This window comes from Colletotrichum karsti (genome assembly GCF_011947395.1).
Source record: "Colletotrichum karsti strain CkLH20 chromosome Unknown Scaffold28, whole genome shotgun sequence".
Lineage (NCBI taxonomy): Eukaryota > Fungi > Ascomycota > Sordariomycetes > Glomerellales > Glomerellaceae > Colletotrichum > Colletotrichum karsti.
In genome coordinates this window covers 551202-578733 of record NW_024065928.1, presented here as the reverse complement: position 1 = coordinate 578733, position 27532 = coordinate 551202, and the positions used below count along the sequence as shown (strand labels likewise).

General features: G+C 55.9%; 8 protein-coding genes across 8 annotated transcripts; 4 read left to right on the top strand and 4 right to left on the bottom strand.

Annotated features, from left to right (window-relative positions):
• Positions 1–4251: 4251 nt before the first annotated feature.
• CkaCkLH20_08494 (uncharacterized protein) lies at positions 4252–6788 on the top strand (the record flags this gene model as incomplete). Its single annotated transcript, XM_038891209.1, has 3 exons — positions 4252–5160; positions 5315–6685; positions 6741–6788. 3 exons carry the CDS (start codon positions 4252–4254, stop codon positions 6786–6788), a joined length of 2328 nt encoding a protein of 775 aa, XP_038743583.1.
• A 1139-nt stretch (positions 6789–7927) lies between these two features.
• On the top strand, positions 7928–9653 carry CkaCkLH20_08493 (dihydrouridine synthase; the record flags this gene model as incomplete). Its single annotated transcript, XM_038891208.1, has 2 exons — positions 7928–8071; positions 8163–9653. 2 exons carry the CDS (start codon positions 7928–7930, stop codon positions 9651–9653), a joined length of 1635 nt encoding a protein of 544 aa, XP_038743582.1.
• A 347-nt stretch (positions 9654–10000) lies between these two features.
• CkaCkLH20_08492 (uncharacterized protein) lies at positions 10001–12495 on the bottom strand (the record flags this gene model as incomplete). The annotated part of the gene is made up of 3 exons (XM_038891207.1): positions 10001–10408; positions 10640–10781; positions 12167–12495. 3 exons carry the CDS (start codon positions 12493–12495, stop codon positions 10001–10003), a joined length of 879 nt encoding a protein of 292 aa, XP_038743581.1.
• A 1453-nt stretch (positions 12496–13948) lies between these two features.
• CkaCkLH20_08491 (methyltransferase domain-containing protein) lies at positions 13949–15034 on the top strand (the record flags this gene model as incomplete). The annotated part of the gene is made up of 1 exon (XM_038891206.1): positions 13949–15034. The coding sequence occupies one exon, from the start codon at positions 13949–13951 to the stop codon at positions 15032–15034; it is 1086 nt and encodes a 361-aa protein (XP_038743580.1).
• A 649-nt stretch (positions 15035–15683) lies between these two features.
• CkaCkLH20_08490 (MIF4G domain-containing protein) lies at positions 15684–18289 on the bottom strand (the record flags this gene model as incomplete). The annotated part of the gene is made up of 3 exons (XM_038891205.1): positions 15684–15827; positions 15890–16253; positions 16443–18289. The coding sequence occupies 3 exons, from the start codon at positions 18287–18289 to the stop codon at positions 15684–15686; spliced, it is 2355 nt and encodes a 784-aa protein (XP_038743579.1).
• Positions 18290–19268: 979 nt separating this feature from the next.
• CkaCkLH20_08489 (dolichyl-phosphate mannosyltransferase polypeptide 2) lies at positions 19269–19576 on the top strand (the record flags this gene model as incomplete). The annotated part of the gene is made up of 2 exons (XM_038891204.1): positions 19269–19325; positions 19391–19576. The coding sequence occupies 2 exons, from the start codon at positions 19269–19271 to the stop codon at positions 19574–19576; spliced, it is 243 nt and encodes an 80-aa protein (XP_038743578.1).
• Positions 19577–19985: 409 nt separating this feature from the next.
• CkaCkLH20_08488 (uncharacterized protein) lies at positions 19986–23479 on the bottom strand (the record flags this gene model as incomplete). The annotated part of the gene is made up of 2 exons (XM_038891203.1): positions 19986–23259; positions 23382–23479. The coding sequence occupies 2 exons, from the start codon at positions 23477–23479 to the stop codon at positions 19986–19988; spliced, it is 3372 nt and encodes a 1123-aa protein (XP_038743577.1).
• Positions 23480–26788: 3309 nt separating this feature from the next.
• Positions 26789–27355, bottom strand: CkaCkLH20_08487 (uncharacterized protein; the record flags this gene model as incomplete). The annotated part of the gene is made up of 2 exons (XM_038891202.1): positions 26789–27066; positions 27133–27355. 2 exons carry the CDS (start codon positions 27353–27355, stop codon positions 26789–26791), a joined length of 501 nt encoding a protein of 166 aa, XP_038743576.1.
• Between the last annotated feature and the right edge of the window lie 177 nt (positions 27356–27532).

The window sequence follows — 27532 nt, the reverse complement described above, 5'->3', positions numbered from 1 at the left end:
GAGCCAGCGTGCGGAATAATCACATCTCATCGGCAGGGGGCGGCGGAAAGTTGAAGGGGGCCGCAAGGCCGCCGCCGCATCGCCTCCAAAAGCGATCAGGGCCCGTTGGCTAGCATGCTAGTCTAGCGTCATTCCCGCCCCGTCGTCGTTGTTGACCCCGTCTGAGCCTGTGAGAATCTCGTGTATGCGTATGGGCAGGCCTGGGTTGGCCGCGGATTGGTGTTGCCGCGAGTGGCGGCACGGGCACGATTGAATGTACAAGTACCTAATGGACCCTTTACATGTAAGTGTTCGCACATCCCACGTACAACATACCTCGAATGTCTCTCCATTGCCAGCCTCTTCGTATGCCAATGGCAACCCGTTGGCCGTAGCTCCCTAAGTTGTCTTGTGGATCCCCGACCGGTCTCTGGCCACGGACTAAATATAGTGTATTCACGCGAACTAACGCCAAAGGACGACAAAGTATGAAGGCGAAGAATTTGCATGAAGAAAGAAGGGATGATGGCAAGAAGGCTGTTATTGGACGATGCGGCATGCGCGTGCGAACTCTGAGATGGGATCGGAGGTAGGCAACGTCATGGGGAGGGCGGGAGGCTGTCGCCGGCGGCCGGTATCGAGAATCGGGCAGGTCGGGGTACGGCATCCCGGAGAATGACTCTGACGGGCTCTGACTGATTGATCGTCTGAGCGGCGGGCAATTCTGGATGGACTCGTAAGACGGAGATAGGCTTCGACGTCGATATGTAAGCTGTGTCGCCCGGCACGCCTTGTTGGTTTGTGGTTCGTTGATGATGGCCATGTCCTGCTGCTTGCTGATGCCGCCAAGGTGCGGAGACTACACTACTTCAGTATCCTGAGCAGCTTCACTTTCTTTCCCCTTTCCACGTCTCCATCGGCGAGCAACCGGGCGCGCAGGCCAGGCAAACCAATTGGAGCAGCACATCTAGACGGCCTCTCCATCCACTGGTTCCGCAGACAGGCCCTCGTGGACTATGGAGTGGGAGTTGGCCGTCCAGAGTGTGAGTGGACAGGTTGGGTCGATGGAGCAGTGCTGCAAAATTTCCCTGTCGGGACAGGGGACGCCATCCCTTCCGATATGCAGGTAGCATTACCTCACCACCTTAGCAAGGCAAAGCCACTGCAGTGGGGTAATTCGAAGCCAAATACGGGGAAAGCGTTCCCTTTTTTCTTCGTATCCGCCGGGCCATCCCACGTAACAGGTGACAGACGATTGCAGAAGGGGGGAAGAGAAGAGGCAGAGGCAGAAGGCCGTAGGCCGTAGGCAGCCTGGCGGCACCGACGAGGAAAGACTGACGAAGGCGACCTGAGCGTGATTGGCGGATGGGGTTCGTGAAGTACGTACGTGTGTATTCGTACCGCGGTGGCGGTCTGGTTGTCTTGCTATCCGCCGAGAGATGCGTTGAGCAGCTTGCATTTGTGAGCTTATACCTGAAGCAGGAAGGCTGCAGGTGCGATCTGCTGGTAGGGTAGGTATGGTATAACGGAAGAACGGCCAAGTCGAGGAATCTGCAGGGTCGGTCCATTGTACAGGCAGTACCTATCTCGCCCGCCGTCCTAGGGCAAGAGATACTGTTGTGTGTGTGTGCACCAATCCCGAAAAGCTGGCTATTGTTCAGCGCTGACGTTTGATGCGTCAGGGTCCTAAGACGAAGGCGAGACTGGCGATGTTGTCGGAGGTCTTAGGTCTCTTAGTGCGAAGTTTCGGGAATGATTTGGCGGTGGGCGCTGTGCAGCGGGCTTTGGAGGCATCGATCTGGCGCAAAGTAAGAGAACGATGGATCGTCATTACGTAGAATTGTTGTTCTGCAGGCGGTATTGCGTCTCTTGGATGCTGCATCTCATCTCTCGTCTGACTGTACCTGGGCCAGTGCTCAACGCCATGTGTGCCGCGTGATGACAAAAGCAGGCGAAGGCGACGACGGGACGAACTGAGTTGGGAGCAGCAACGACCGTGCTCTTATTTGCGTCGCGTCTGCAGCAGATGGGACGACGTGGTTGTTGATAGATGCTTTCCATTTGGATCTGGCTTCGCTCCCTCTGTATCGTATCGCACACGCTCAGTAAAAGTATCCGTAGTTGATCAGCTAGGCTCGGGCTCAAGTCAAGGCTCAGACTGGCCCCTCCCGTGATGCAACAGCCTGGTGGTCCCTTGGCGTGTTCAATGTCGTGTTATGTTTTTGTTGTTTCTCGTCGGCTTGCCTCATTAAGGAGACACGGCGGCGCGGGCATTTCAGTCGCCCAGGAGCAAGGGGTAGCGTGGTTGTGATTCGTCGTCTCCGTGCCGTTGACCCAATGGAAGAGCGCCAGAATTCTCCAAGCCGAGAGACAATTCCCCACGAGACGAAAGGACGCGTTGGACCGATTCCTCTTTGAGCTTTTTAGGGGTTTGCCCTGTGGCAGATGGGAAGATGGCGTGTCTCGCACAGGTCTGCTTCGAGGTGCAGGTGCAGTTGCAGTGAGAAGGGCCCTGAAAGTCTCCTGGAAGGAGCAACAGCAGGCAATTCGCACTCAACAACGTACGAATACCTACTCGTACCAGGTACCACCGGGACTGCTCCTCAGTTGACGACGATGAGCGAAATGGAAGGAAAGGTCCCTCAGGATCCAGTCACCGCACCTGCAGGACTAGTTTGGACCAGTCAGACGCGCTGGTGTCGAGCAGGGTACCCAGGACAATGTTCCGTGGGCAGGCACAGGGTGCGGGGGTATATGGGACTTTCACCTCCGCATTGCGACGTCCCGTGGCCGATGTACTCCGTACCTCTTCACTCTGAATTGCTGCTCGAAAAGGTGCTGCAACTGTCTGTGGAAACAAGCCTAGGGTTCCCTACCGGGGTAAGGTGGTGTAAGCCCAGGTACTTTGAACCAAGTGGAACTCCATCGTCGTCTGGCTCCAGCAGACCAATGCAGCATCGGTACGATGCCAGAAACCTTCCCATCTGGCAATCTCGACCCTTCCACTAGAAACTCCTCTTGGGACTTTCTCTCACCACACCCGACTTCTTCTTTCTGTATCCCCTCAAAAAAAATTCCTGTCTCGTCTTCCATCCCCTTCCCCTTCCCTTTGCCCTTCTCTGCCCTTTCTCTCGCCGCCTCTGCCCTTCCCCCGATATCCTCCAAGATATCCCAACCCATCCCATCGACGACCCCTTTTTTTTCGTCCCAAAAAAAAATCACGAAATCCCTCCAAGCTTGCCTGCTCTCAGGGTCCTTCTTCCAGATCGTCCCCATATTCAATTCCCCGGTCCAACGTTGTCCCCCGATCATACCTCACTCGCCTTTCGCTCTTCCGTCGTTCCTGCCCTTGGTTTTCCTTTTTGCGTGTCGTCCTTCGATCTTTCCCAAGTCCGAACCAGAAAAAAAAAAAAACACAACCACCCAAACCCAACAACTCTTCGACCGCTCACGATTGCTCTCTCTTGTGATCCCAAGAAACGTCGAATACTCCTCCCAAAACCCGACGACAACGATAAGACGGTTACGTTTACCTGACTCGTCAAGGTTCCTCTCCGTTCCCAACGATTTCACCCGTTACGATATCGAACCGGATACGAGTGCCTCACATTCCCATGTTTTGCGTCGATTGCTAGCCGCCATTCGAGTTGTCTCTGACACTTGATCTCATCCTCTCCCCGGTCGATAGTTTGTTCCAGTTCGACGACGATTGCCTCGCGGTAGCAGCGAAGCATCTACTCTCTCCGGCACGACCATCTCGTTCTTGCCCCTGGCCGCAGGCGACCTTCAATTCGCAATCGCTTCTTGACATATTGTGTCGCCCTCGTTTTTCCCACGACAACGACTTGTTATCTTGGGACAGTCCAGACATATCTCTTTTCCTTGTATTCAAGAAACAAAAAGGTTCGTATTGCCGTACTGATCTGGGCCCGTTCACGTTCCATGACGAATCATGCTTGTGCCTGTCGCCCTGCCTTTCGAGGCATAAACTGCCCATGTTTGCCTCAGCTTGATCCAGCCTTGCTAACAAATCCCTCTCTAGTATTTAGCATATCCGATCCGCAGTCCGCTAGCCAACACGTTTCTTTTCCTTATCCGCCGTCTGCTCTGAGTTTTACTCGGACTTGACCCAGGAAACGACGAGACGACGGACGAAGGAGCACTCGTTCGGCACTGCTGGCCCACTCGCTCGCTTGGAATATGGCTGCGTTGGTCCAGACGTATCCCCAGCAGACCAGCACTATTTCCCTCCAGAACAGATCCTCCTCGAACATGGTGCCCACACAAGCTCAGAACCAACAGTACATGGCTGCCCAGCAGGCGCAGCGGAACTTCTCAGGGGGTATGGCGAGTACTGGCGTCTACCGCGGCAGCAACGCTCCGGTCCAACCCTATGCCTTCACCAGCACTCCCAGTCTGAACACGACCGGCCAGTGGCAGCAATATGGCAATGGCTACCGTACGGCATCCTCTCCAGCTGTTCCGACGCAGGGCATGATGCAAGGACAAGATGGAAGCCGGCCCCGTCACACTCAGAGCTCGTCAGTCTCTTACACCCATAACCTGGGTACGAGCAAGGGCGGATCAAGAGACGACTCGGCGATTCCTGCCGCTCGCACCAACTCCCACGCACCGCGACCGCAATCTGCGTATCTTGCGGGCAGCACGACGCCGCAAATGACGTTCGCTCAGGCCGCCGGTGCTAAGACGACACCTGATAGGTACAGGCGCCCGGCTCCTCAGCAGCAACAGCCTCGCCAGACTAGCGCCCCGTCAGGGTCAGGCATGGCCACCGTTAGTCATTTGTACAATGCACCCAACGACCAAAAGAGCACGTCAGTGCGAAGCCGGAATGCGAATTCCCAGGCCAGGCCAAACAGTCACTACGGCGCGGTTGATGACAGGCAATTGAATCGACCCGCGGAGGATAGCATGCGACTCAGGCGGCGCAGCATGCACTCGCTGGATTCTGCCGATTACCCAAAGCCGCTAACCCCACAGGAATTCTCCCCCCCGGAAGAATCCACTCGCCCCGACCGCGTTCCAACTCCCAAAAACAACGAAAAGTCGCTCCGCATCGTTTCTAGCCTTGCACCTCCCACCGACACCAACATGCATGTTCGTAATGGCAGCGCAGAGAGCGTCGCGTCGAGTCGAAGCAGCCATTCGAGGCCATCTTCGGTAAGTGTCTGACCTCACCGTGCTTCCCATAGCACGCTCATCACCTGCTCTCCCTTCCTGACCGTCTCGCCTCATCCCTCTGGTCGATTGCCCAATCATGCACCGGCCCGACCATCCTGAAGTGTTCCATCGCTAACAAGGTTATTTCCACCAGTCCGCCAACCGCAGTGTACCCACCCCCACGGCCAACCCCTCACTCTCTTCATCTTCATCTACACCAGATGATGGCTCGTCAAAACAAGAGCAACCCAAGCTGGTGAACATTCCGCCACGAAACTCGTCGTCAGATGCTGCCAAGCGACAGCCTACGCCTTCGCCTCTCTCCAAGCCGGTGACCATGTCGACCGACTCGAGTCCCCAAAAACCACCTTCCTCTCTGGGAAATGCTCCGCAACAGGCCGCCTCGCAGGCCGCGGCTGTGACACCGAGCGCTCACGCCAGCAGCCCTGCCGCTCAACAACTCGCCGCAATCAATCAGAAGGGTACGAAATCAAAGAGCAAGACATCTCGACTGCGTCGTGCCTTCTCTTTCGGAAGCGCCGCCGACTTTAAGAAGGCCGCTGGCCCCGAAATACCCGCCGAACCCAACGCCGCCAACGATGCGTCCAAGCTGCACAAGGATCCGACGCCAGAAGATGTGTACGAGGCTGAGCAGGCTGCAATCGCGAAGAAGCAGGAGGAGGGTGGAATTGGAAGCAATATCTACGGAGGAAGGCTGTTTTCGGGATCGACTGACAATCTGTCAATCTCGTCCACCGCGTCGTCTGCTTCTATCATGATTCGTAAGATGGGTCGTGGTATGAAGAAGAGCACGCGGTCCTTGGTGGGACTCTTCCGACCAAAGTCAGTCATCGGTGTGCCCGCAGCGGATGCCCTTGCACCGGAGGCCAGCCAAGCCGCTGTCTCGATGATCACGGTTGAGGCCGAGAGGGTCAACGTCAATCCCGATCCTCGCGCGCAGAATGGTGGCGGCACCGGATTTCCTCATCTGGAACGAAACTCGCTCGATATTTCCAACACGCCGAGCATGGTTTCCGAGCGTGCTGGTAGCTCCGGCACCGACAGCGCGGGACGAAAGAGCATCGTAGGTGGTGACAGGGAGCGTGCCGAGGTACTTGCGGCCGTCAAGAAGGGAATCCTCAAGCACAACAGGTCGGGTAGCCCAGCTCGCGACGGCGCCAAGCCTTTCGAACTCCCTGCCATTCCCAACATTGCCGACTCGCCTATCTCCACCGCGCCTAGCACACCGAACGACGAGGCGCAAGGCCACAAGCGCTCTGGCTCGGTCGCTATTGGCAGCGAGGATTATTTCATGACGGCCCTTCGACTTCGCCAGGATAGCAGGAGCGCGCCTGGCACACCCTCAGCGGGTACCAGGAGGAACGCTACCTTCTCGCCGAGAATTGTTTTCCACGACACATGGCCAAGTGGGGAGTACGACCGCAGGGGTGAGATTGCTACCTGCAACCGCCTAACGCCTATGTTGGCTCAGCAGATCAAGGAAGAGCTCAACACGTTCAAGATGGTATGTCACGCAAACACGCGAAGCCCCAGTCGAATAGGATGCTAACTACGTCAAGGAAATGGAAGTTCACGAAAACTCCAAGATTTACACGCACTTCTTCTAACGACTCCTACGCCTGCAACACGGAATCTTCCTACTTTTGCTTCTTGATGATGGGCCCGCCTACCCAATCATGTATTTGAACTACATTTACCATTCCACGGCGTTCGGGAACAGCATCGTACGGCGTCGGGGCGTTTTCAACCGTCACTCGACAGCATTTTCGACAGCTTGGCTGGAGAGCCTGCCGGTCGCCCTCTGCCGCTTAATTTTCACGGATGGGCTGGGCGTCACACGGAGATGGCGGCCGGTCAGAACAGTACACACAGGCTAGTCAGTGCATACGCGGGCCGAAAGGCTGTTTGCATCTGGGCAGCGGCCACACGGACCTTGGGACACGATGGCGATAATGGTGGTGGTCTCCATGTGTCTTACGCTTTTATCAGACGGGCTCAAGCCCAGAGAAGATGAGGACTCTGAGGAGATCCCATCGCATTCGCTCGGCACATGTTTCATTGTGTCGGTATTTGCTTTGTTGGCGGTCAAAGGATTTTCTTTATTTGTCGGTTCCATTCGCGTTCATGTCGCCAGCCGTTTTGTCGGGTCAAAGGGGAAGCAGATAGAGAGTGTGGCTTTTTTCATCTCACAAAAACAAGTTTAGTCTCAGCGAGGTCTTGATGCTGGTATCGACCACTCCAGCGAATTGAATAGTTTAGAGCGGACTGCAATTCAGAAAAGTTTGTCCCGAGTTGCATGTGATGATTGGACCGTTGATGCGGCTTCTGATGTACCTACTTCGCCCTGACTGGCCTGACACAACGTCTCAGTGCTAGATTCAGATGAGCGCCATGATGAGACCCAGTCGCGCTGTTGTACCAGGTACATGCTTCAATCAATCGGCAGGGCGACGTCATTCGCTGTTCGTCGCTTTTCCCCTGCGCGGTGGACTCCAAAGACCCGCCGCCCCACCAATCAGAAAAGCTGGGGGTCTTCAGCCTCGCGGACCCCTCAATGCAAGGCTTGGAAAATTTTCTGCACATCACCATCTGCGTCACCTTTCCGACTCGGGCACACACGAGGGCACCCCGCTGGAACCACCGAGTTGAGATAGTCGACAATCTGGCGGTAGTGCTCAGGCTACGGAGGCTCCGGACGCCTCAAGTTTTCCGGATCACGCGATTCTTCTCCTCGACGACGACGAAAATGGCGACAGACGCGACCGAGACACCCGCCGCGGGGCTCGAGGCCGCCGCCGCGGTCAAACCGAAGCTTCACGGTCGGGCCTTCTACGAGAGCATCGGGAGCCCAAAGTACATTTTGGCTCCCATGGTTGATCAGTCCGAATTTGTAGGTTTTTGTTTTCTTCTTTTTCGCCGTTTCTCCCCTCGACGGCTCGGTTGGTACTTGGACAACCACTGACATTGCACGTGTGACGCAGGCCTGGCGAATGCTCAGTCGATCCTTCATCCCTGCCGAGGAGCAGTCCAATCTGCTCGCATATACCCCCATGCTTCATGCGAGGCTGTACAACGAGACCGAGAACTACCGCCAGGGCCACTTCCAAGCCGTGCGTCCCGGCAGCAGCAGCACGACCGCGGCCGCGACCACAGCCGAACCCGCCGCCCCGTGGCTCGACGGCAACCCCAAGATCGACAGGCCCCTCTTCGTGCAGTTCTGCGCAAACGACCCGGACGCCCTCCTCGGCGCCGCGCTCAAGGTCGCGCCGTACTGCGACGCCGTCGACCTCAACCTCGGCTGCCCGCAGGGCATCGCCAAGAAGGGCAAGTACGGCGCCTTCCTCCAGGAGGACCAGGACCTCATCTTCAGGCTCATCAACAACCTCCACAAGAACCTCCCCATCCCCGTGACGGCCAAGATCAGGGTGCTGGAGACCAAGGAGGCCACGCTCGCGTACGCGAAGAACGTGCTGGCCGCGGGGGCCTCGATCCTCACGGTGCACGGCCGCCGCAGGGAGCAGAAGGGACACCTGACGGGGCTTGCGGACTGGGGCATCATCAAGTGGTTGAGGGGCCAGCTGCCGCCCGAGACGGTGCTCTTCGCGAACGGGAACATCCTGCAGCACGGGGACCTCCAGCGCGCGCTGGAGGCGACCGGGGCCGACGGCGTCATGAGCGCCGAGGGGAATCTCAGCGACCCGGCCATCTTCGGGAGGGAGCCGGAGCCAGGGAGCGAGGTGGAGAAGAGGGAGTACTGGCGCGGGAGGGACGGCAGGGGCGGGTGGAGGGTAGACGCGGTCATGAGGCGGTACATGGACATCCTGCACCGGTACGCGGCCGGGGTGGATCCGCCAACCAGGCGGCCGCTGTTCGTGCCCGGAGACGACACGGCGTGGATGGAGGAGATGGACAGGGCGGCGGCGGAGGAGGAGGAGCCGTCGCGGAAGAAGAGGAAGAAGGACGCCTCGGGGCCCAAGGCGAGCAGGAAGGAGAGGACGCATAACCCCAACTACTCGGCCATGCAGCCGCACATGTTCCACATGCTGAGGCACTTTGTGACGAAGCACACGGACGTGCGGGACCTGCTCGGCCGCAGCCGGGCGGGGGATCTGGAGGCGTACGAGGACATTCTGAGCAGGGTCGAGAGGAAAGTCGCGGACGGGCTGCTCGAGTACGAGAGGAGCGAGGGCAAGGTGTTTGAGGAGGCGGATGGCGCTGCTGAGGATGAGGAAATCGTGGAGGATGGGGAGAGCTCGAGGGGGGCTATCAGGAGGTGTCAGAGGCCGTGGTGGGTGGTGCAGCCCATTATCAGGCCGTTGCCGAAGGAGGCGATGGCGAAGGGGGCGGTGTCGTTGAGCAAGAAGGACAAGGCCAAGTTGGCGCAGGAGAATGGGGAGACGAACGGCGAGGCGAAGGAGCAGACTGTGGAGGAGAAGGTCTTGGAGACGGATGATAAGTTGATTGCTGGATGAGAGAAGACAGTACATAGTAAAAAGAATATACCCCCTTCTCAGTTACGTCAACCGATGTCTTTCGATTCTTGGATAGAGCTACGAAACAAAGTTGATGTGTAGCTGGCAACGTCACTTGCGGAAGGAGTGGGCAGTGTTGGCTATATTATCGCCTAGCAATACGATTACAACACGACAGTCTTGAGTGTGGGTGAATAAAGCATCACAGTCGTGTGTTCACGCGTCACCAGCGCTTCTGGAATACTTCAAGTATTTACTCGTGAATGTCCCAAGTAGAGATTGAATACGTCAGGCTTTATTCGCTTATTCCAAACAATACATTTACTTTCATTTCTCGCCGGCAATCGTTAGTCGAAACGCCCCATCATGTCCTCGACCAGCGCTCTCGAAAAGTCTCCGCCGAGCTCATCGAGCAGCTTCGGGAACTCTTCGTCCTCCATCAACTCCTTCACCTTGCAAGCCGCGTACAGGCTAATCAGGCTTCTCAACGCGTCGCGTTGTCCGTTTTGCCTTTCCATCGTGTTCTCGTACGTGTACCGGATCAATTCCGTGATGTCTGGGACACCCGGGGGGTGAAGATCGAATTGCACCAGGGCCTCGCGGAGCTTGCGCAGGGACAGCTCCTGGAGGCCCTTGATTCCGTAGCAGTCGGCGAACACGTAGACCATGGCGATGGAGACGAACATGTCGGTGTGGTCGTCGGTAAAACCCCCCATAATGCTTTCTCGTGGAGGCTCCGGGTAGAGGCGCTGGAACTTCAGCCAGGGGACGAGACTGTTGGGTGGTTTGGCAGGTGTGGACCGGAACCTCACACACCGATACCTAATACGGCTTTTAAAGCGAAGAGAAGGGGTATTATCGTGTACAGCCTGTTCGGGTTCGAGATTTTCGAAACGGGGTCGGCAAGCTGCTGGTTGATAGTCTCCGGTATACAAAAAGCTGGCGAATCGCACGAAGGTGGGTACGTCGATATCTTCCTAGAAAACAGTGCGCTCTACGGACTCCTTCATGCCGCTGTTGATAAGGTTGTCGAGGGCTGCGGACTGTTGGGCTACAACGTCGCCGTGGAGAAGAAACGTCTGCTCCTCGGCCCCGACGATGAAGGTGAACATGTCACCTGACACGATGCTGTTGGGTGTCAGTATGCACTCCGACAGAGATAACATCTTGAGCGCACTGACTCCCCGAACGATGAAGATACCATTTTCCAGTCGGATAGGGGGCTAGAGCTAGGTGACATGTTTTCTGAGTGGTATATTTGCTGAGTTGTAAACTTGTGGTAAGGAAGAAAAGAGGTTTGTTGGAAGATGGGGGGAAATGTGGTTGTTGGCTGATGTCTGTAGGAGCAAGGAAGGCCACTGGCCACGGAAGTCGAGACTGAGACCTGGCTTGATGCCAGCCGTGCAGTCGTACACCGATTGGGAAGGAACGACCCATGAATCCGGCACAGCCACTGATGATTATTCCCTTTGTAAAGATGCGGTGGACCGGTCTTCAGTCGAAATGTAGTCGAAGTGATATATGCTTCGTCTCCTCGCCATCTCTACTTGATCATAGTCACCGCAGAGTCCAATCGACGTTTCGTTGGAGCGGCGGCACTCAGCTCCATGGCACTTTGCTGTCTATCAAGAACATAGACCAACTGCTCTCTGAGCATCAAAGGGGATCGGGGCTTCCTTCACAGTAATTTTACCTAGTTGTCTCCCGACCGCGGCCACGGCCCAGCCATACTGATCCAGGCTGGAGAACAATAAGGTAGGTAGGAGCAGGATTTGAACTTGCCCCGTCTCCGCTTTCACTCCAGCATCAAAAATACTTGACTTCAAACGCTTTGGAAAAGAGAATATGAGCAAACCAGAGAGACTGATTGAAAGATTCTTTTCTCCGCTGACAAGTGACTAAGTTGACAGCCCCGTGACAAGGTTGAGTCTTTTACAACAATAAGACATGGTCTCAACGCCAGATGCTATTAATACCGAAATGAGGGTTTCGTTTTCTGAAAGCATATACTTCATCTCGTTCTAATGACCAACTTAGTAGAGCTTGATAAATTGGAGCTTGCTTGAACCGTTCTTTAACTACTGTTCAAATTAGTCATGCCCAGTAAGAAGCCGTGACAGGCGTGTTTAAGAACGACTGATTGTGATTACATTCTGTTCATCATAGACTCTTTCACGACGAAGAATGGGAAACCCCCACGATACTACAGTAAGACATTTATAGCCGTCCAACCATTTCTGGAACCAATCCTTTGGCGAAATCGCCGTAAGAAGCAACCAAGTTGCGAAAATCCTGGCTGTCCCATAGCTTTTCCAGTTTTAATGCCGCGTATTTATTGACTAGTTGTCGCAAACGATCGGTCTCAGCGCGATTCGGCGTCTTATCGTAGGACTAGCTGTATGATGCCAGCAATGCCATCAGCTTTGAGATTGAAGCGCAACAAAGCTCGGTGTAATTTTCGCAAGGCGAGAAATTCGAGCGCTTCGATGCCCCAGTAGTCGGCAAACACATACATGTCCACATCAGAGAGCAAGACTTCGCCGAAGTCAGCGGCTTCTTCGCGGACGTTCTGACTGGACTTGGGCTGTGGGTCGGGATAAAGCCGTTTGAAGCTGTCCCAGCAGGGTCTTGATGACCTCTCTTTCCGAGTCCGAAGCACCGGTTCAGGTTCTACAGGTGGCTCCAAGAGGAGATCATTATGCTCTGTCGAGGAGATCTGTCCTGCACGTCCTGGAACCACTGGCTCTTGGTAATCTCCCGTGTAGACGAACTCGCTGAAGCGCAAGATGGTTTGTATATCCCAATGCTCCCAGTCTGCGTACCCTTCCTTGGCCTCTTTCATGCTACCATTCACGAGCGTTGACAACGATTTAGACTGGACTGCAACAAGAGATAGATGGATGAAGAAATCTTTTTTCTCAGCTCCAACGATGAACCGGAAGACATCAGATGAGAAGATTCTGATCTAGTTAGTGAAGCCCCAGGATAGTTCAAACTGTTTCTTACGCTTTGTATGGCAGTGAAGCCATGTTGAACGATGGCGGGCTGAGGACGGATCTCTAACAATACTCGATGGGATATGAAAAGGTCTGGCGTTGAGGAAGAAGGCAAGGAACCAAGTGCCGGCGCCGGTTGTATTTACCAATGTGATGATGATACCTGAGGCTGTGAGAGTTGTCGTTGGAACTCAAATTCGACGGGAGGGGGTTAAGTCGGCTTCTGATGGGGGTGGGAGGGCGTGTCTGCCGCCAACAGCTCGTCCGCAGCAGAACGCTCAACTGATATTAGAGGGACGGTGTCATTTCGTCCCAGCAATTGGACAAAAAGAGCCCATTTCTCAGGTAATCATCGCCGTTTCAGCATCCGAAGCTCGAAGAATCAGCTGAGGAACCCGCTGTGATTTAAAGTCGGGGTGTGCAGGCTGGATCTGCGGGAGGCCCGAACCGGTACAAAAAATACTCGAAGCAAAACTGAAGTTTATCGACATGATCACTGTGCAAGCAAATGCTCACCACGGGCTAACCTGTTCTTCGCGGTCCAGGTGCCGGGACTTGATGATGTTGTATTAAGGTATCAATTGATAAGCAAGACCTGAGGGTGACCACATGTCAGGTACATTGAAATCCCGATACCACATTGTGAATTAGAAGTGCAGATAGACTCGCGGAACTCAGCGAAGGAGGTATTTTTCAGGATGACCCGGTCCCAACGTCCTTTTCTGCTTACAGAAAAAAACAAAAGAACCATGAACTCGCAAATGTCAAAGGAATTAATCCCTCACTCGATTGTCGACTACGATAATCTATCTACTTCATGAGAGGCAGGTGCCCTGAGACTGTGATACGAAAATGGCATGGCAAACCTTCGCACGCCAGGAAACAGGAAACGTGACTTGTCAAATGAGAGACAACACCAATACCAACGGCACAATGGGAATGTGAGAACAATCGGAACGAAGAAAATAAGAGCCTGAAGACCCATCAATGTCAACGACTACTGTTGGAACTAAGACAATCGGAGTGGAGTTCTATGCACTATCAACCTGGAATTGACGTCCGATTGGGCTGCGACGGCATCGCGGCTGCTGCGGGATTGAACGCGAAGCCCGCAACGGAAGGTGGGGCCGAAATTCGACAACCGCCTGCCGCATATTGAAGCGGAGACAACCCAATGGATCCAACGAGGATCCCCCAGTCAAGAGGGGTAGGACAGCCCTCTCTCCCAAATAAAAAGCAGGCCCACGGTTCCCCAGCATACGACCGGAATTCAACGTGGTGTTCAGACGATATTGAAAAATGACCGATCAACAGCAGCAACCGGGCGAGCAAGCCGCCGCTTCGGCCGCTACCGTAGCAGTGGCACCGGAGGCCCCAACCCCGGCCGCCACTGAGGCCGAGGCGCCTCCCATCGAGGCGGACGACGATGGCTTTTCGATCGCCGGGTACTCATCAACCGACGAGTCTCAGGCCTCGCTGCGGCCCACGATCCTCGACTACCGTCGCGAAAACGGGCGTACGTACCACCGCCTCAGCGACGGCAAGTACATCATGCCCAACGACGAGCAGGAGCAGGACCGTCTCGACATCGTCAACCATATCTGGGTCATCATCCTCGACGGTGAATTCTGCCTCTGCCCCAAAAATGAGGGTGCCAAGCGCGTCCTCGACCTCGGAACCGGCACCGGTATTTGGTGTCTCGACTACGCCGACGCCCACCCGGAGTCCCAGGTCATCGGCGTGGACCTCAGTCCCATCCAGCCAGGATACGTGCCCCCGAACTGCAGCTTCGAAGTCGATGATGTTGAGAAGGAGTGGACCTGGAGCACCCCCTTTGACCTCATCGTGGCGCGTAACATGATCGGCTGCTTCGCCAACTGGGAGGCCACCATCAAGCAAGCCTACGACAACCTTGAGCCCGGCGGCTACTTCGAGATCCAGGACGCTATGTACCCTGCGTTCTGCGACGACGGCACCCTCAAGGAAGATTCCGCAATCACTAAGTGGTCCAAGATGATCGCCGAGGCCTGCCAGCTGATCGGGCGCTCCGTGACGCGGACCCACGAATTCGACGGCCTCCTCAGGGACGCTGGGTTCGACGACGTTCACAAGACGCCCATCAAGTTCCCCATCTCGCCGTGGCCCAAGGACAGGAAGCTCAAGGACATTGGGCTCTGGACGCAGGCGTCGCTGCTGGCTGGCATTGAGGGCATGAGCCTTGCCCTCTTCACGCGCACCCTGGGCTGGACTCGCGAGGAGACGATGATTCTCTGCATGCAAGTCAGAGCCGAGATCAAGAATAAGGATATCCACGCGTACTGGAAGGGCTACATCAGCTACGGACGCAAGCCTTTGGATGCCGACAAGAGCGAGCAGGAGAACTAGGGTACGAGTATTCCTTCCCCTTACGAACGTACAAACAAGGCGATTCTGTACATGGTGCGAAATGCAGATTTGCGTATACCCATGTTGCGGCAGAAACGGCTGCGGACTCTGGAGTTGTTGTGTTATTGTTTTCTTGGTGGTGGTATTGTGGAGGTATTCAGTTAGTCTGAGCTTTTAAGCTCATGAGTTGGTGACACAGTTGTTACTACAAAATAAAAAACAGTATTTTGTCTTCTATCTTTAGAGAATCTTGCCTTGTTTTGTCACTTTGACGAGACGTCTTCCTGCGCGTAAGTTGTAAGGTATTTATTCGGCTCCAAAATAACTCATTTCCTTGCCATCTGATAATGTCAGAAAATTAAGGAAGACCGCAACGAATAGCATATCACAGTATGATACATGAAATTCCGAAACAAGATTACGAGGCTGCCAAAAGCAGCAATATCCCATTGAATGGACAGCGCCGCCCATAACCTGCTAACAATACATTTCAATCTGGCCTGCGGGGCTTGCTCCTCTTCATCTCAGCTTCCATCATACACGCTCTCCCTCTACGAATTAATCTCCCCTCCGCCCCCTCTTCACCGGCGGCGGGCTTCTCGACCGCGACACCGAATTACTGAGTCTCCTCCGCTTCGTGCCGGCCGGGCTATCCCTCACCGGCGAATCTCTCCTCGGCGGTGCGTTTCGCCTGGGCGGCGGGCTCGCCGACCTGGAGTACGACCGCGGACGACCATTTCGAGACACGGGAGGCGGTGAGACGGAGCCGCGAGGCGAAGGAGAACGGCTTCCCCTAGGGGGCCCGCGACGGGCGACGGGCGAGCGAGACCTCGAGTCGTACGAGGAACGGCTCACCGAACGACTAGGAGACCTGCTCGGCGAGCGGCTGTCGTAGCGGGCGCGCTTCCGCGGCGCACTGCTGGCCGACGAGCTATTCCGTCTCGTGGGCCGGCGAGTTTCCTGCTTAGGACTGCGACCACGAGGCGCGCCTCGAGCGGGCGGAGGGCTGACGGAGTAAGACTCGGATCGGGCCCTTCTCGGAGGGGGTGATCGTGATCTGCTGGCGGAGTAGCTATCCCTCCTGGCGCGGCGAGGCGGCGTCGCGCTGAGACTGCGATCTCTGGGGCCATTTCGGGCCGGAGATGGCGACCGAGAGTAGCTGACTGAGCGGCCCCGCCTTCTGGGCGGGCTTGCCGAGCGCGAGTCGTCGCGGTGGTCCCTGCGAGGTGTGACGGAACGGCTGTAGGAGCGGGAGCGGGAAGAGCTACGGCTATAAGATCGGCCTCGTCCACGGGGCGAAGGAGACCTGGATTCTGAGTGCTTGCGGCCCGTGACACGTCGTGGTGTTCGTGATCTTGACCTCGACCTTGAGGAATATGAAGAGTATGAGGAATAGCTAGACACCGACTCGGAGTCCGAGTCGTCGGCAGCTGCCGGTGCGGGGAGTGCGGGCTTGGGCATGTTTTGGAGGTATTCACGGGATGCCTCTGTAATGGCACCCATGCCGATACTGGTGAAGTAGTTGATGGAGAAACGGATGTTTCGAGCGTTGTCGCGCGGGAAGAGACCAGTGAAGCTGGGCTGAAGAATCTCGTCCTTCATGCGCGCCTGGAGCTTCGCCATGCCGATCTCCTCCGAAATGTCCTGGAAGAGAATCTTGATGAAAATTCTGGAACTGCTGGTCGTCTCCTCTTCGTTGAGGTGGATGACAGACAACACGTGCCAGCCGATGGCGTCAGTCGCAAGCAAATGCGCAAAGAAACGCGCGATATTGCGCAGTCTGTTCGTCTCGTAGCGGTGGATCTTGTTGTAATAGTCGGCAAAGGAGTCTTCGAAAAGGCCTGTCCACAGCCGGTTCAGCTTGGCGAAGCGCTCACCAATAAGCCCGTGAAACTTGGAGTAGGTCTTCTCCTGAGAGCAGATTTCCACGATCATGGATGGCAATTCAGGCTCCTGCCCAGCCGGAAGGTTGACGCGGAGTAGCTTGTGTACTGCTTCCTCCGGGTCAATGGATGACATGACGGTCAGGTAGATCGTGCGGCGCAGATTAACCAAGTCGGTGTTGGACTGGTCCTTGATCTCCATTGCCCTCTCCTTCTCATCCTCTTCGTCTTCCGAACTTTCGTCGTCCTCATCCTCATCGTCGTCGTCCTCGTAATCGCTGCCCTCGCCCAGAATCTCTGCCTTCAGCTTCTTGTACGCCTCCTCATGCTCCTCCCACTGTGCGTCGTATTTGAAGATATTGAGCCCATCCTGCACATCGATCTCGCCATCGAGGTCGACCATGTGGGTGATTTGGTCCTCTTCCTCCACCAAGTCAAGCTCCTCCTTGATGGGCGGGTTATCCTTGAAGTTGTCCTTGCGAACCTGGAACAGCACCTCGATCATGTACTGCACGCGCTTGTCAATGTCCGCCTCGTGCAGCACGTTCCTCAGCTGATCCCACACCGCCATGGCGATCGCGGGCTGCATGTCCTGCAAGTGTTGTCCCACCTCGCGCATAAAGTTGACGGCAATCTCGACGCTATCGTCGGTCGGCTTGTGGAGGAGGAGCAGGAGCATCTGACCGGCAAGTCTCTCGTGGGCGACTTGGTGGTTGATGAGATGCGCCAGGAACGTCGTCGACGAGACGCAGACAGCCTTGTCGCTGCGCTTAAAGCCCTTCCGGAAGGACATTATGAGACGCTTGACCAGGAGCTCTCCGACGGCCGGGAGCTTGGTGTTGACGATGGCTGCCATGGCAGCGAAGACGGGCGTGAAGGGCAAACTTGCGGCCTGCGCCTTCATGATGGACCGGCAGAACAAGCCGCGGCCCTTGATCAGGTTCTCCCCAAACAGCTCAGGCACGATGTGCTTGATGTTGGAGTAGTTGACCTTGTTGATCAGACCGTTGATGCTCTTCTTCAGCGCCTCCCACATCAGCCTCTGGTACTCCTTCGAGCTCTTGTCGGTGATCTGAGCCTGCAGTGCCCTGAGTCGCGCGGGCGGAATGTACGTGCCTCCCGATCGCATCGACAGAAGTTTTTCGTATTCGGCCTTCGCGATGGCCTGCTTCTCATCCTCGGTCTTTGCTGGCGGGCTTGGGCGTCGCTCCTTCGCGGGTCGATAGCTGTCGGTACGATCGCGATCACGCTCGCGCTCACGTTCGCGATGAGGGCGCTCCTCGTGCCGAGTTGGTCGACGGTCGCCGTCATCGACATCGGACGCATCATCGCGGATACGGCGCTCGCGGCGCGGGGATTCGACGTCGGCCATCGTGCGGGTGGTGATGGTTGACGCGAACTTTTTTCTTGGAATGTTGCCTTGACGCAGTTTAGATCTTTAGAAAGGTAGGTAGTGTGGCTGGGGCGCTGCATGTCCCAAAATTCTGTGCACGGACCACTCAGCTTGATGATGGCACCTACTATGTAGACACGTGTGGAGAGAAGACGGGAGTGCCAGCAGGTTTCCTATTCATTCATATCAACTTGCCAGAAGATAAATTTCAAGATTAACGAAATATATTACTACATCGGTGATCTTGTTGATGACTCATAAGTTTAATGTAGGATTCCTTGTTTTACTTTCGGTAACTTGGAATGGCCTAGGAGTATAGAAATATACAGGCAACGAAGACGAACACAAGTCTAGAGATTCAGGTAGTAATTATAATAGCGACAACTACATAAGAAGCTCACTTGGAAAATACATATCTGGGGAGTATCATTAGTTTCCGTCTTGCTACAGTACTTTACATTGAGCCCGACTCCATGGAGATGCCAGATGTGGCTGGTGTCACATCAAAACGCACAGATCACGTCAAAGTGAGGCTGGAGCTCACCAGTGACAGGGGTCGCCGCCCCGTCCAGTCTGTCAACCGTGGCAGCTCCTCGCAGCATCCAATCCACCACCAAAGCGCGCCGCCCTCCATCGTCCCCTGAAATCGCGACGACAATTTTCCCGATCGGTCACCTACAAGTCGCAACCTCAACCTTCACCTCGCTCCATCTCCCTCCCACCACCGTCACTCTTCCTCACGCTCCTTAACCTCCCAACACCCGAACAAAACACACGACAATGGTACGTCCGACTCCCTCCATCCCAAGCTGATATGTCCATCCATCAATACAATCCATCCCACCATGGCGCAACCAAGGGATGATGACAGAACTCCCACCCAAAAAAGTCTCGACCGCAACAGATCGCTAACACGCAACCCTCTCTGTCATAGCTTGGAACACTCGTCGGTCTCGCCATGCTCGTGGCTGCCTCCGTGATCTTCACATACTACTCCATCTGGACCCTGCTCATGGTACGCGGAACCCCTCCTCGGAGACCGACAAGGTGTATACTGACTGACACACCACCTACCAACAGCCCTTTGTCGACGACGACCACCCGCTCCAGAACATCTTCCCGCCCCGCGTCTGGGCCATTCGCATCCCCGTCATCCTCATTCTCGTCGGTTGTGCCGTTGTCGGTTCGTTCCTCGGCACCGTCATGATCCGAAGCAACAGGAAGAAGGCCGCCAAGGCCAAGGCCGCGGCGAAGAAGAAGGCATAAAGGGTCGCGAGGGTTAGAATACTTCTTTGGCGCCGAAGCCAGTCTGAAAAAGCACGACGCGGCGGCCAAAAAATGACGCCCGTTGCAACTGCATTAGGGGTGACTACACACATACAAATACGGAAATGGGTATCTAAGCTGGTTTTATTGGAGAATTGAGCGCATGGCTCATCTCAGAGCAGCACTACCTACTCTAAACATGTTCAAGGACTACTACCATAGGCCAGAGAGAACCCCCAAAAAATACCAGTAAAGGAGTGAGTGGCACGACCGGCCAAGTATCCCGCCCCATGATCCCAGGGCATCGGCGCAAATGTGTTTACATACCGACCCCTCCCATCCCGTGACAAAATCATGGTGCGAATAAGAACTGGTCTAACCTGACTCCGAACGCCTCTCGGATTGTTTCTCAAACCCTCTGATCAGCGAAGTCGAGTACCTCACAGTCATCCTCGAAAAACCCGTCCTCGTCCTCCGCATGGCGAGCTCCGCGCCGCCTACGAGTCGTGACGACGATTTCGTCGCCGTTCTCCCCACGGTGCATAACTCTCTCCATCGAAGACAGTGGAAGCGCGCGGTGATCATCCGAAATGTTGAATTCATCTTCTGAGACCGTGTGATTTCCAAGGTCTAGCCTCACGGTGTTGAGTGGCTGGCCAAAAGCCCAGGCCTGCGATAGATTGGATTCCACAGGCACATCTTGAGCTTGGAATCGCTGCTGACGCTTCTTCTGCTTGGGCGTAAGGCGCTCCTCCAAGTTGGTTTCTCCCATGAGCGCGGCCAGCGACGGCGTTTGAGCGGCAGCTTGCCCGCCGTATTCAAAGAGTGACACGCGCCTGTCCGTATGGAATGGCTGGTACGGTGCGCTGGATTCGATCTCAGCCTGAGGGATGGACGCCTCGGCGCTCAGATCAACGTGGAGAGGCCTGGCACGAGGGTCGAGAGTCAAGGTGTTGCCGGCGTCCATCTCTCGGTCGGACAAGTCCAGGTACTCATCGGAGTCGATGAACTGCCGAACTGCGGGGGCGAAACCATCATCTGGCAGCGCAGGTATCTTGAAATCCTTATATCGGAGACCTCGTGGCGTTCGCTGCTTGTTGGGAGTGCTCGCCGGGCGACGAGTCTTAGACGGGTAAGACCGGACGAGGCCGTCGCCTACGACGTACAGGGTGTGGTACTTTCTACCGGTGATCCATACGACGCATGAGGCTGTCGGAAGTGAGTGGCTCTGCGGCAGAGATACACGGTTTTCTCCAGTGTGGCGCAACTGGTTGATGGCGACACCGGTCTTGCCGAGAGAGTGGCTGATGCTTGCAGCAATAGCTCTTCCACCAACACTCGCAGAGTCAACAAAGTTTCCCCCGGCCAGACCTTGTGCATTCGCGCTGCCCTTACGCGGCCGAGTGATCAAAGGTCTGGCGGCGTGGTAGGCAGCACCAAAGGCGCTGGATGCGATAGAGACGGCGGAGCTGGGCGCATCAGACGCGGGGGCTCCGTTCTCTTCCGTTGCTTTACGGCGGCGAGGTGGAGGCCAAGTGAACGCGCTCGACGGCATGTCGAGGAGATGAACAGTGCCTCTCTCAGTGACCATAGCGATTCGCTCTCCGTTGGGCTTCGACCAAGCGACATCGACGATCCGAGCCACCGTCATTCGAGAGAACTGGGCGATTTGGCGAACTCGTGGGCCCATAGCGTTGTTGGAAGCCGATACCTGGAGAGGGGATGACTTCGTGTACTGAATGCACATCAGATCCCAAACGGTCTGCACATCACCCTTTCCGCTTGCCGTGAACAGGGACAACCCAGTAGGCGAGAAGGACAAGAAGCTGCAACCAAGAGGAGACGTAAATGTGATCAGAGGATGCAACGTAGCTGATGTCGGCAAGTTGTCCATGTCGAGAATAGACACCAGTCCAGGGTCTTTGGTGACGGCCTGCCCAGGAGTGCCATGGGTAGGGGGAAATTGAGTCGAATCATGGCGAGGAGGATAAGAGCCAGTCCACTGCTGCGCAGCCATTGGTGGCGACCGTGATTGCTGAGGAGGCGTCTGGTTGGCGTTCTTGTTCCAGTACGAGTTCCATGCCGATAAGCCTTGTTGGCCAACCCATTTCGCACCAGAAATCAGTTCTTGCGTGGTCTCGCGCATGATCTTGTTCACCATGCTTTCCGACATGGGAGAATCAACCGATCCGGTAACACCGGGTAGCACAGGCGAGGTGACCGAAGAGATGCCAGGGGCTTTGCCGAAGATGGGAACCGGGACGTGTGCACGGAGGGCAATCTGCGAAGATGCGGCCGGCGGGCAGTAGGCGATCCATTTTCCGTTGAGCGATAATATCGGAGTCTGAGGATTAGGACGCGGTGGCGCTGGTGAGTGACGTCGCTCCGCATCCTCGGAAACCTCACCTCTAGGAAGTTGCTGAAGACTGGTCCAGATCTTGCCAACACAGCCAACACGAACAGGACCATCGACACTGTCCACGATCTGGCGGTAGATCCAGCATTCTCCACTAGCACCTGAAGCCACGACGATGTTGCCAGCATCAGCTTTGATCGTGAAAGCGCCTGTCGGAGGCGGTGCTTTGAAGATGGGGCTGGTGACTGGGGTTGAGAGCGGCACTTTAGGAGCTTGGAGAAGCACGTCGATAAGCTTGCCCGACTTGAGGGAGTAGAGCTCTACGGACGTCTGGTAGAACTCGATGGATGGCGTGAAACGTCCAGATGGACCCCCTTTCTGACTGCCGTCTGCGCGAGGACTACCGGGAGTTTCGACCCGTTCTTCTGCTATCGTCTCGTTTGCTGTCTGTATAGCGATTTCTGGCGATGCCTGTGGTAGAACCGGACCGTGAACGACGACGGCAACTAGCGGGAAAGCATCTGTCTTGTCGCCCGGGGTCGACCAAGGCAAGATCTTGGCGTTGTAGACACCACCTCTAAGTCCCTTGAGACCGGCGACACGGTCAAGGCCGCGCTTATTGACCGAATAGACTTCTAGGCCACCCTCGTACCCCGCCAGCGCAACGTTGTCCGATCCCGGAAGGAACTCGGTGTGGGGAGACGGCAGAGTATCGAAGCCAAAGTGGTAGCCCTTGTCGCCAGCCTTCATTCCAGCTTTGGTAGCCATGTCGAGATCGAGGTCCGGAGCGCCATAAAAATGCGGCTGTACCTGGTGGGGAAGCGGGGGAAGCGAGCCAACTCTGGCGTGGGACAGCTGCGATTGCATGGAGCTGCGGCGGTAGGCTGCAGCTGCCGCCGGTTGATGATAGGCTTCGAGTGGATACTGAGCATCCATTTGGAAGCTGAGGGGGCGCTTCATATGGTTGGGCATGCTGCTCGGAGGGGAAGGAGACGCCGTCTGGGGAGTCAGGGACTGGCGCTGGACGGCCCATCCGTGGTGGAGGCGGCTAGAATCCTCGTAGGAAGACGGCTGGGTTGGCGGAGATTCGCCCATGAGGCTGATCAAGTTGCCTGGAGAACCAGCGAGACCTCCTCTTGCCCATTCGTGATTTGTGCTTGCTGCAGTGCTCGCTGAGACCGAGGTCGTGGAAAGAGCATCCAAGGTCGGCGAAACAGTGGGGTGCCCATCGTAGGGCGACGGGCCTTGAGCGATAGGTCTGATATCGGGTGAGTTTACGGGGGGCGACGATGCATCCGACGGAGGACTCTTTGAAGGACTACTGTTTCTTTTGGGTGCGTCAGTGGAAGTTGTTGCGACAAAGGTGGAAGACGAAAGACGATGGACGCCAAAGTGTGACTCAAAGCCACTGATCGCGGGGTTCAGGGGAGAGGAGAGGGGAGAACGTACGCAAACTTGCCCGCGGCGAGTTTCGTCACCGCGGCGCTAACTGCACCATCTCTGGCGTTCTTTCTGTCCTTCTTCGAACCTGTTGATAAAATGTCCATGAGTTTCCTGTACGTATGTGGACTCCGGCGCGTGTTCCGGGGCGCGGAAGAGGCCCAAACTTACTCGGCATTCAAATGGTGTTCCGCCGCAGTTGGAGCAGTTTCCTGCTCCAAGGATCTGCGTTCCCGCAAGGCAGCTTTACCTTTTGAGGGAGGACCGGGGTTTCGAACGCGAGGAGGAGTATTGTAGTCTGCGATAAGAGGTTCGACGTCGTCGTATGAGGGGGGTTGTTGGGACAAGGGACGAGTTGTCGGGTCTATTATTGCTTGAAGGGTCGACGGGCGGCAAATGACCTCGGAAGGCAAAAGTGCCGCGAGCGCTTGTATAATGTTTGGATCGAAAGTCGAGCTATGTATGGCGAGTGGGTGAAATCAGGCAAGATGTGCCAGGTATCGTTCAGCAAGGTGGTGTTGGTCAAGGTTGTACGGAAGAAGCAGAAGTCGTTAAAGAGCGGCTTTCTTTCCAGGCGCAGCCAAAGTGGAGAGGAAAGTAAGATAATTACGATCGCGAGTAGAAACAGTCTATAGAAGGAAACAGAAGAAGAAAGACGTAACGGACGTGACAGGACGTGACGTGACGAGTATGTTCACGGGAATGCTTGGTATCGTAGTTTGGTTGCTTGTTGTTGATGGTCGAAGGAAAGAGCACGGGAGAAGTGAGGTCAGTCATCGCAGGTCGAGGTAGGTACGGTAGGTAGGTAGGTCCAGAGAGGATACCTAGCACCTGGCACAGGTACACTACAGATACGGGTAGGTGGGCTTGTTGATCTGGGACGTGCTTCAGCCGGGTCAAGTCAGGTACACCACCATCAACTGGGTTTGTCTAAGAATGGCAGGTATCTGTACATTGATGAGGAGGGACATGGACACTGTGGTGGTGAGATAAGATACGGAAGCCGGACCTTCCTTGCCTTTCCATTACCTCCCACCTCACCTAAGGTAACTAACAACCGTCCCAACCTCGACCCGACAACCATCCTTCAGCATCTCAGGTGCAGCTGTTCTGTACCTTACCTTACGTGTACTTCAGTACGAGGCCTACGAGAGGAAGCGGGGGTTTTGCGTGCTTTCGGAGCTTGACTGTCACTGCCACCGAGGACGGCGCCGGTGTCTCCAGGCCCCCCTCCAAGCCACCCCTCCACGCTCTCCATTTCAATCAGTCAGTTGGAGGAACTGGAGCCAGGGTACAGGGATGTCTAGCTCAGGCAGCTGGCCAGGATATTGGGGAAGAGGGTGGGAGGGAGAGGGGGAGGGGTGTTTTCGGGGGGAACCTCCAAGGCATTCAAGGCACTGTCCCAAGACTGCAAGATGAGAGGTTCCAGGTTCGAGGTATCTCTGGCCCGTCGATATGCAGTCCGGTACATCATTGCGGCATGTCGCACACGCAGGACGCAGTGCGGATACGGAGACAGATACAGACAGATACAGCGCACCAATCTGGAAGCCAGCTTGCATCGGACAAGGGGTGGTTGGTACAGATGAAGACAGGCAAGTAATACTAAGTCTCTTTTCTCATATCAGCTGTGCTACGCTACCTCATCTCTACATTAAATCGCTCTGCTCTGCACTTTAAGATGTGACGGTGACGGTACGTACTCGCAGGCGCTGACTTGACACTCGGCACGCCCAGGCCCCAGGCTTGCCCTTCTACCGGACTTCAGTCCAGCCCAACCCAGCCGGCAGCAAGCAACAATCGCATTCCATTTTCCACGATGCGCCTTCTGCTTTTGCTCTTGCTCTTTCACTCAGCAATTGCAGATACCTTACGCAGCGGTGCTTTCGTTTCGCGGATTCCAAGACGGAAACATCCAAGTCACACTCAGCGTGTCATAGGAGAGCAACCCAGCACTACGGATTCAATATTGTCTGAGACCCCTCGTTTCGCTCGCTACCCATCTCTTTCTCTTCCATTCATTTCCACCCTTTCACCATGTGCCTGACTGGCCTCCCACAGTCCACACACCACCACACGCACTCTCTCTTGTCCTAAACTGAGCTCTGCATACCTTACCTACGCACACAGAAGAGTCTCTTCCTGCCGAGGCCGGCACGGGAAGCAGAGGACGCAGGCGGCAACCGCGCCAGTTCCAAAGCCGAATTGCCAAACCAGATTAACCACCAGCGCCAGCAACACCATTTCCGCCTCCCACCCCTTCCTTCACTCGCCCAATCTGGGTCATCAATCTCCGTCTACCTTACTACGATATCTCACCCTTGTGGCTGGGACCAGCTGCTGACATCTGGGCTGTGCGTGCCTGCGCGTGCCTGCGCCCGCGAGGATGATTGTTCGTTGGATGAGAGACGATAATGACGATCCGGGGGTGACCGATGCCATCATCCCGCTTTGGCCTGGTGACGGCGCCGCAGACTCGACCTGCTGAACGCTCGACCAAGCTTCCCCCCGGGCGACAACATGACGGTTCGCAGACTAAAATAACGGTTGTCCTTGTCTTTCACCAACCGCCAATTCACAAATTGCTTCGCAACCTCGTCTCTTCTGGCTCCATACGGCATACCGTGGTTATCCGTATCCTCCCCCTTCCGTCATCGGTCACCCGTCCATCCTATCGCGCGCCGGCTCTTAAACTGCCACACCCGGCATCTTCTGGCCAGACCGTCCGACTGACAAAGACACCTGACCCCTCGGTGGAGGACGGGGGACCACCAAGTCAGGTGAACGGGCCACTCACAGCTCTCCCGTGGCCCACGAGAACAACACACCACCGCTGACGTCGGTAGGGCTCTCCCGGTACCCCTCCTCATGCCTCCAAACTCCCCTCTGTGGCTCGCCGCTTTCCGTCCTCTGGGAGCACCTCGAAACCTCTCAGCTCTCACCGTTTCAAGATTACAGGCCGGGAATGAAGTCATTTTGTTGGGGAAGCTGAGTTCTGGCTATCCTCGGTTTATTACCTAAGACGGGGCCCTAATCCGATGAGCCCTTGCGAGGCGAGACGATGCAAGACGAGGCGACGCGGACGACGCATGGCACGGGGACGCCCGTGGTCGCGACGCCGTCGAAGCGCAAAACGCATTGTGCGGTCTGAGGTTGGAGCTTGCCAACGGACGAATCTATCGTCATCGATGGGATCGAAACCAGAAAACGCGCGCGCCCGCCCGTCCGTAGGGATGGGAATGGGCACCGGAATGCCATCGCCGGAGCACTGTCGCTGCGACAAAACACACCTTGCGCCAATTTTCCGCTGGTTTTTTGGCGGATAATGCCGTCGCTGTCGTCCAATTCTATTTCTGCCTCGACGAACTTCCAGCCTGTCGGATATACAGTGCCCGGGTCGTCGTATCCAACGCTTTTCAAATGATCGACTCTGGAGGCAACGGCCCCTCAATCGGAGCCCACTGGTCCAGCCAGACCCGATAATCCTCCATCCGCCATTCACCGTCGTGCTTCTTCCACGCCGCACTGCCAGCCCAGCTAAACGCGTTCTCGCTCCCGTCCAGCCCCTTCCGCTTGACGCCGCCCCTCAACATGACGTGCACACCCTGTTCGGTAGCTGATCCGATCGCGCTCGTGATCCAGTGCTTCCTCGCCGCGACGGGACTCCACATGTCCGTCCGCAGCTGCCGGAGGTCTTGATGAACTGTCAGCTTTACGACTGCAACGCAACTTAAATCTCTGTGTATGAGCCGTAACGTACTCTCACGCTTCTCGCCCTCCTGCGGCCCGATCTTGACTTTCGCGTCCGGCGTGAAGAATTCCAGCCACCGGTCGTTCAGTTCCTTGTTGTCGCTGGTTCGGTAGAAGTCCCTGATGCGGAGCCGGAGGTCCCGCTCGATCGCCGTCTCGGTCGGCGAAAACGGCTCCATCCGCGAGTAGCTATCGTGCGGCTCGGTGCCCTCCGTGGCTGCGAACTTGTCCATGGTGATTTACTGCGACCTCGGATTTGCTTCTGGGGCCCGGCTCGAAAAGACGTTGTTGGTTTTGTTAAGGATTAAGGAAATGCAGCACGCAACCCCGAGGTGATGGAGAAGTGACGTTTATATCCGTCCATGCAAGTCCCATTGTTAGCCTTCGGGTCGGAAACAAACCCTGATTTT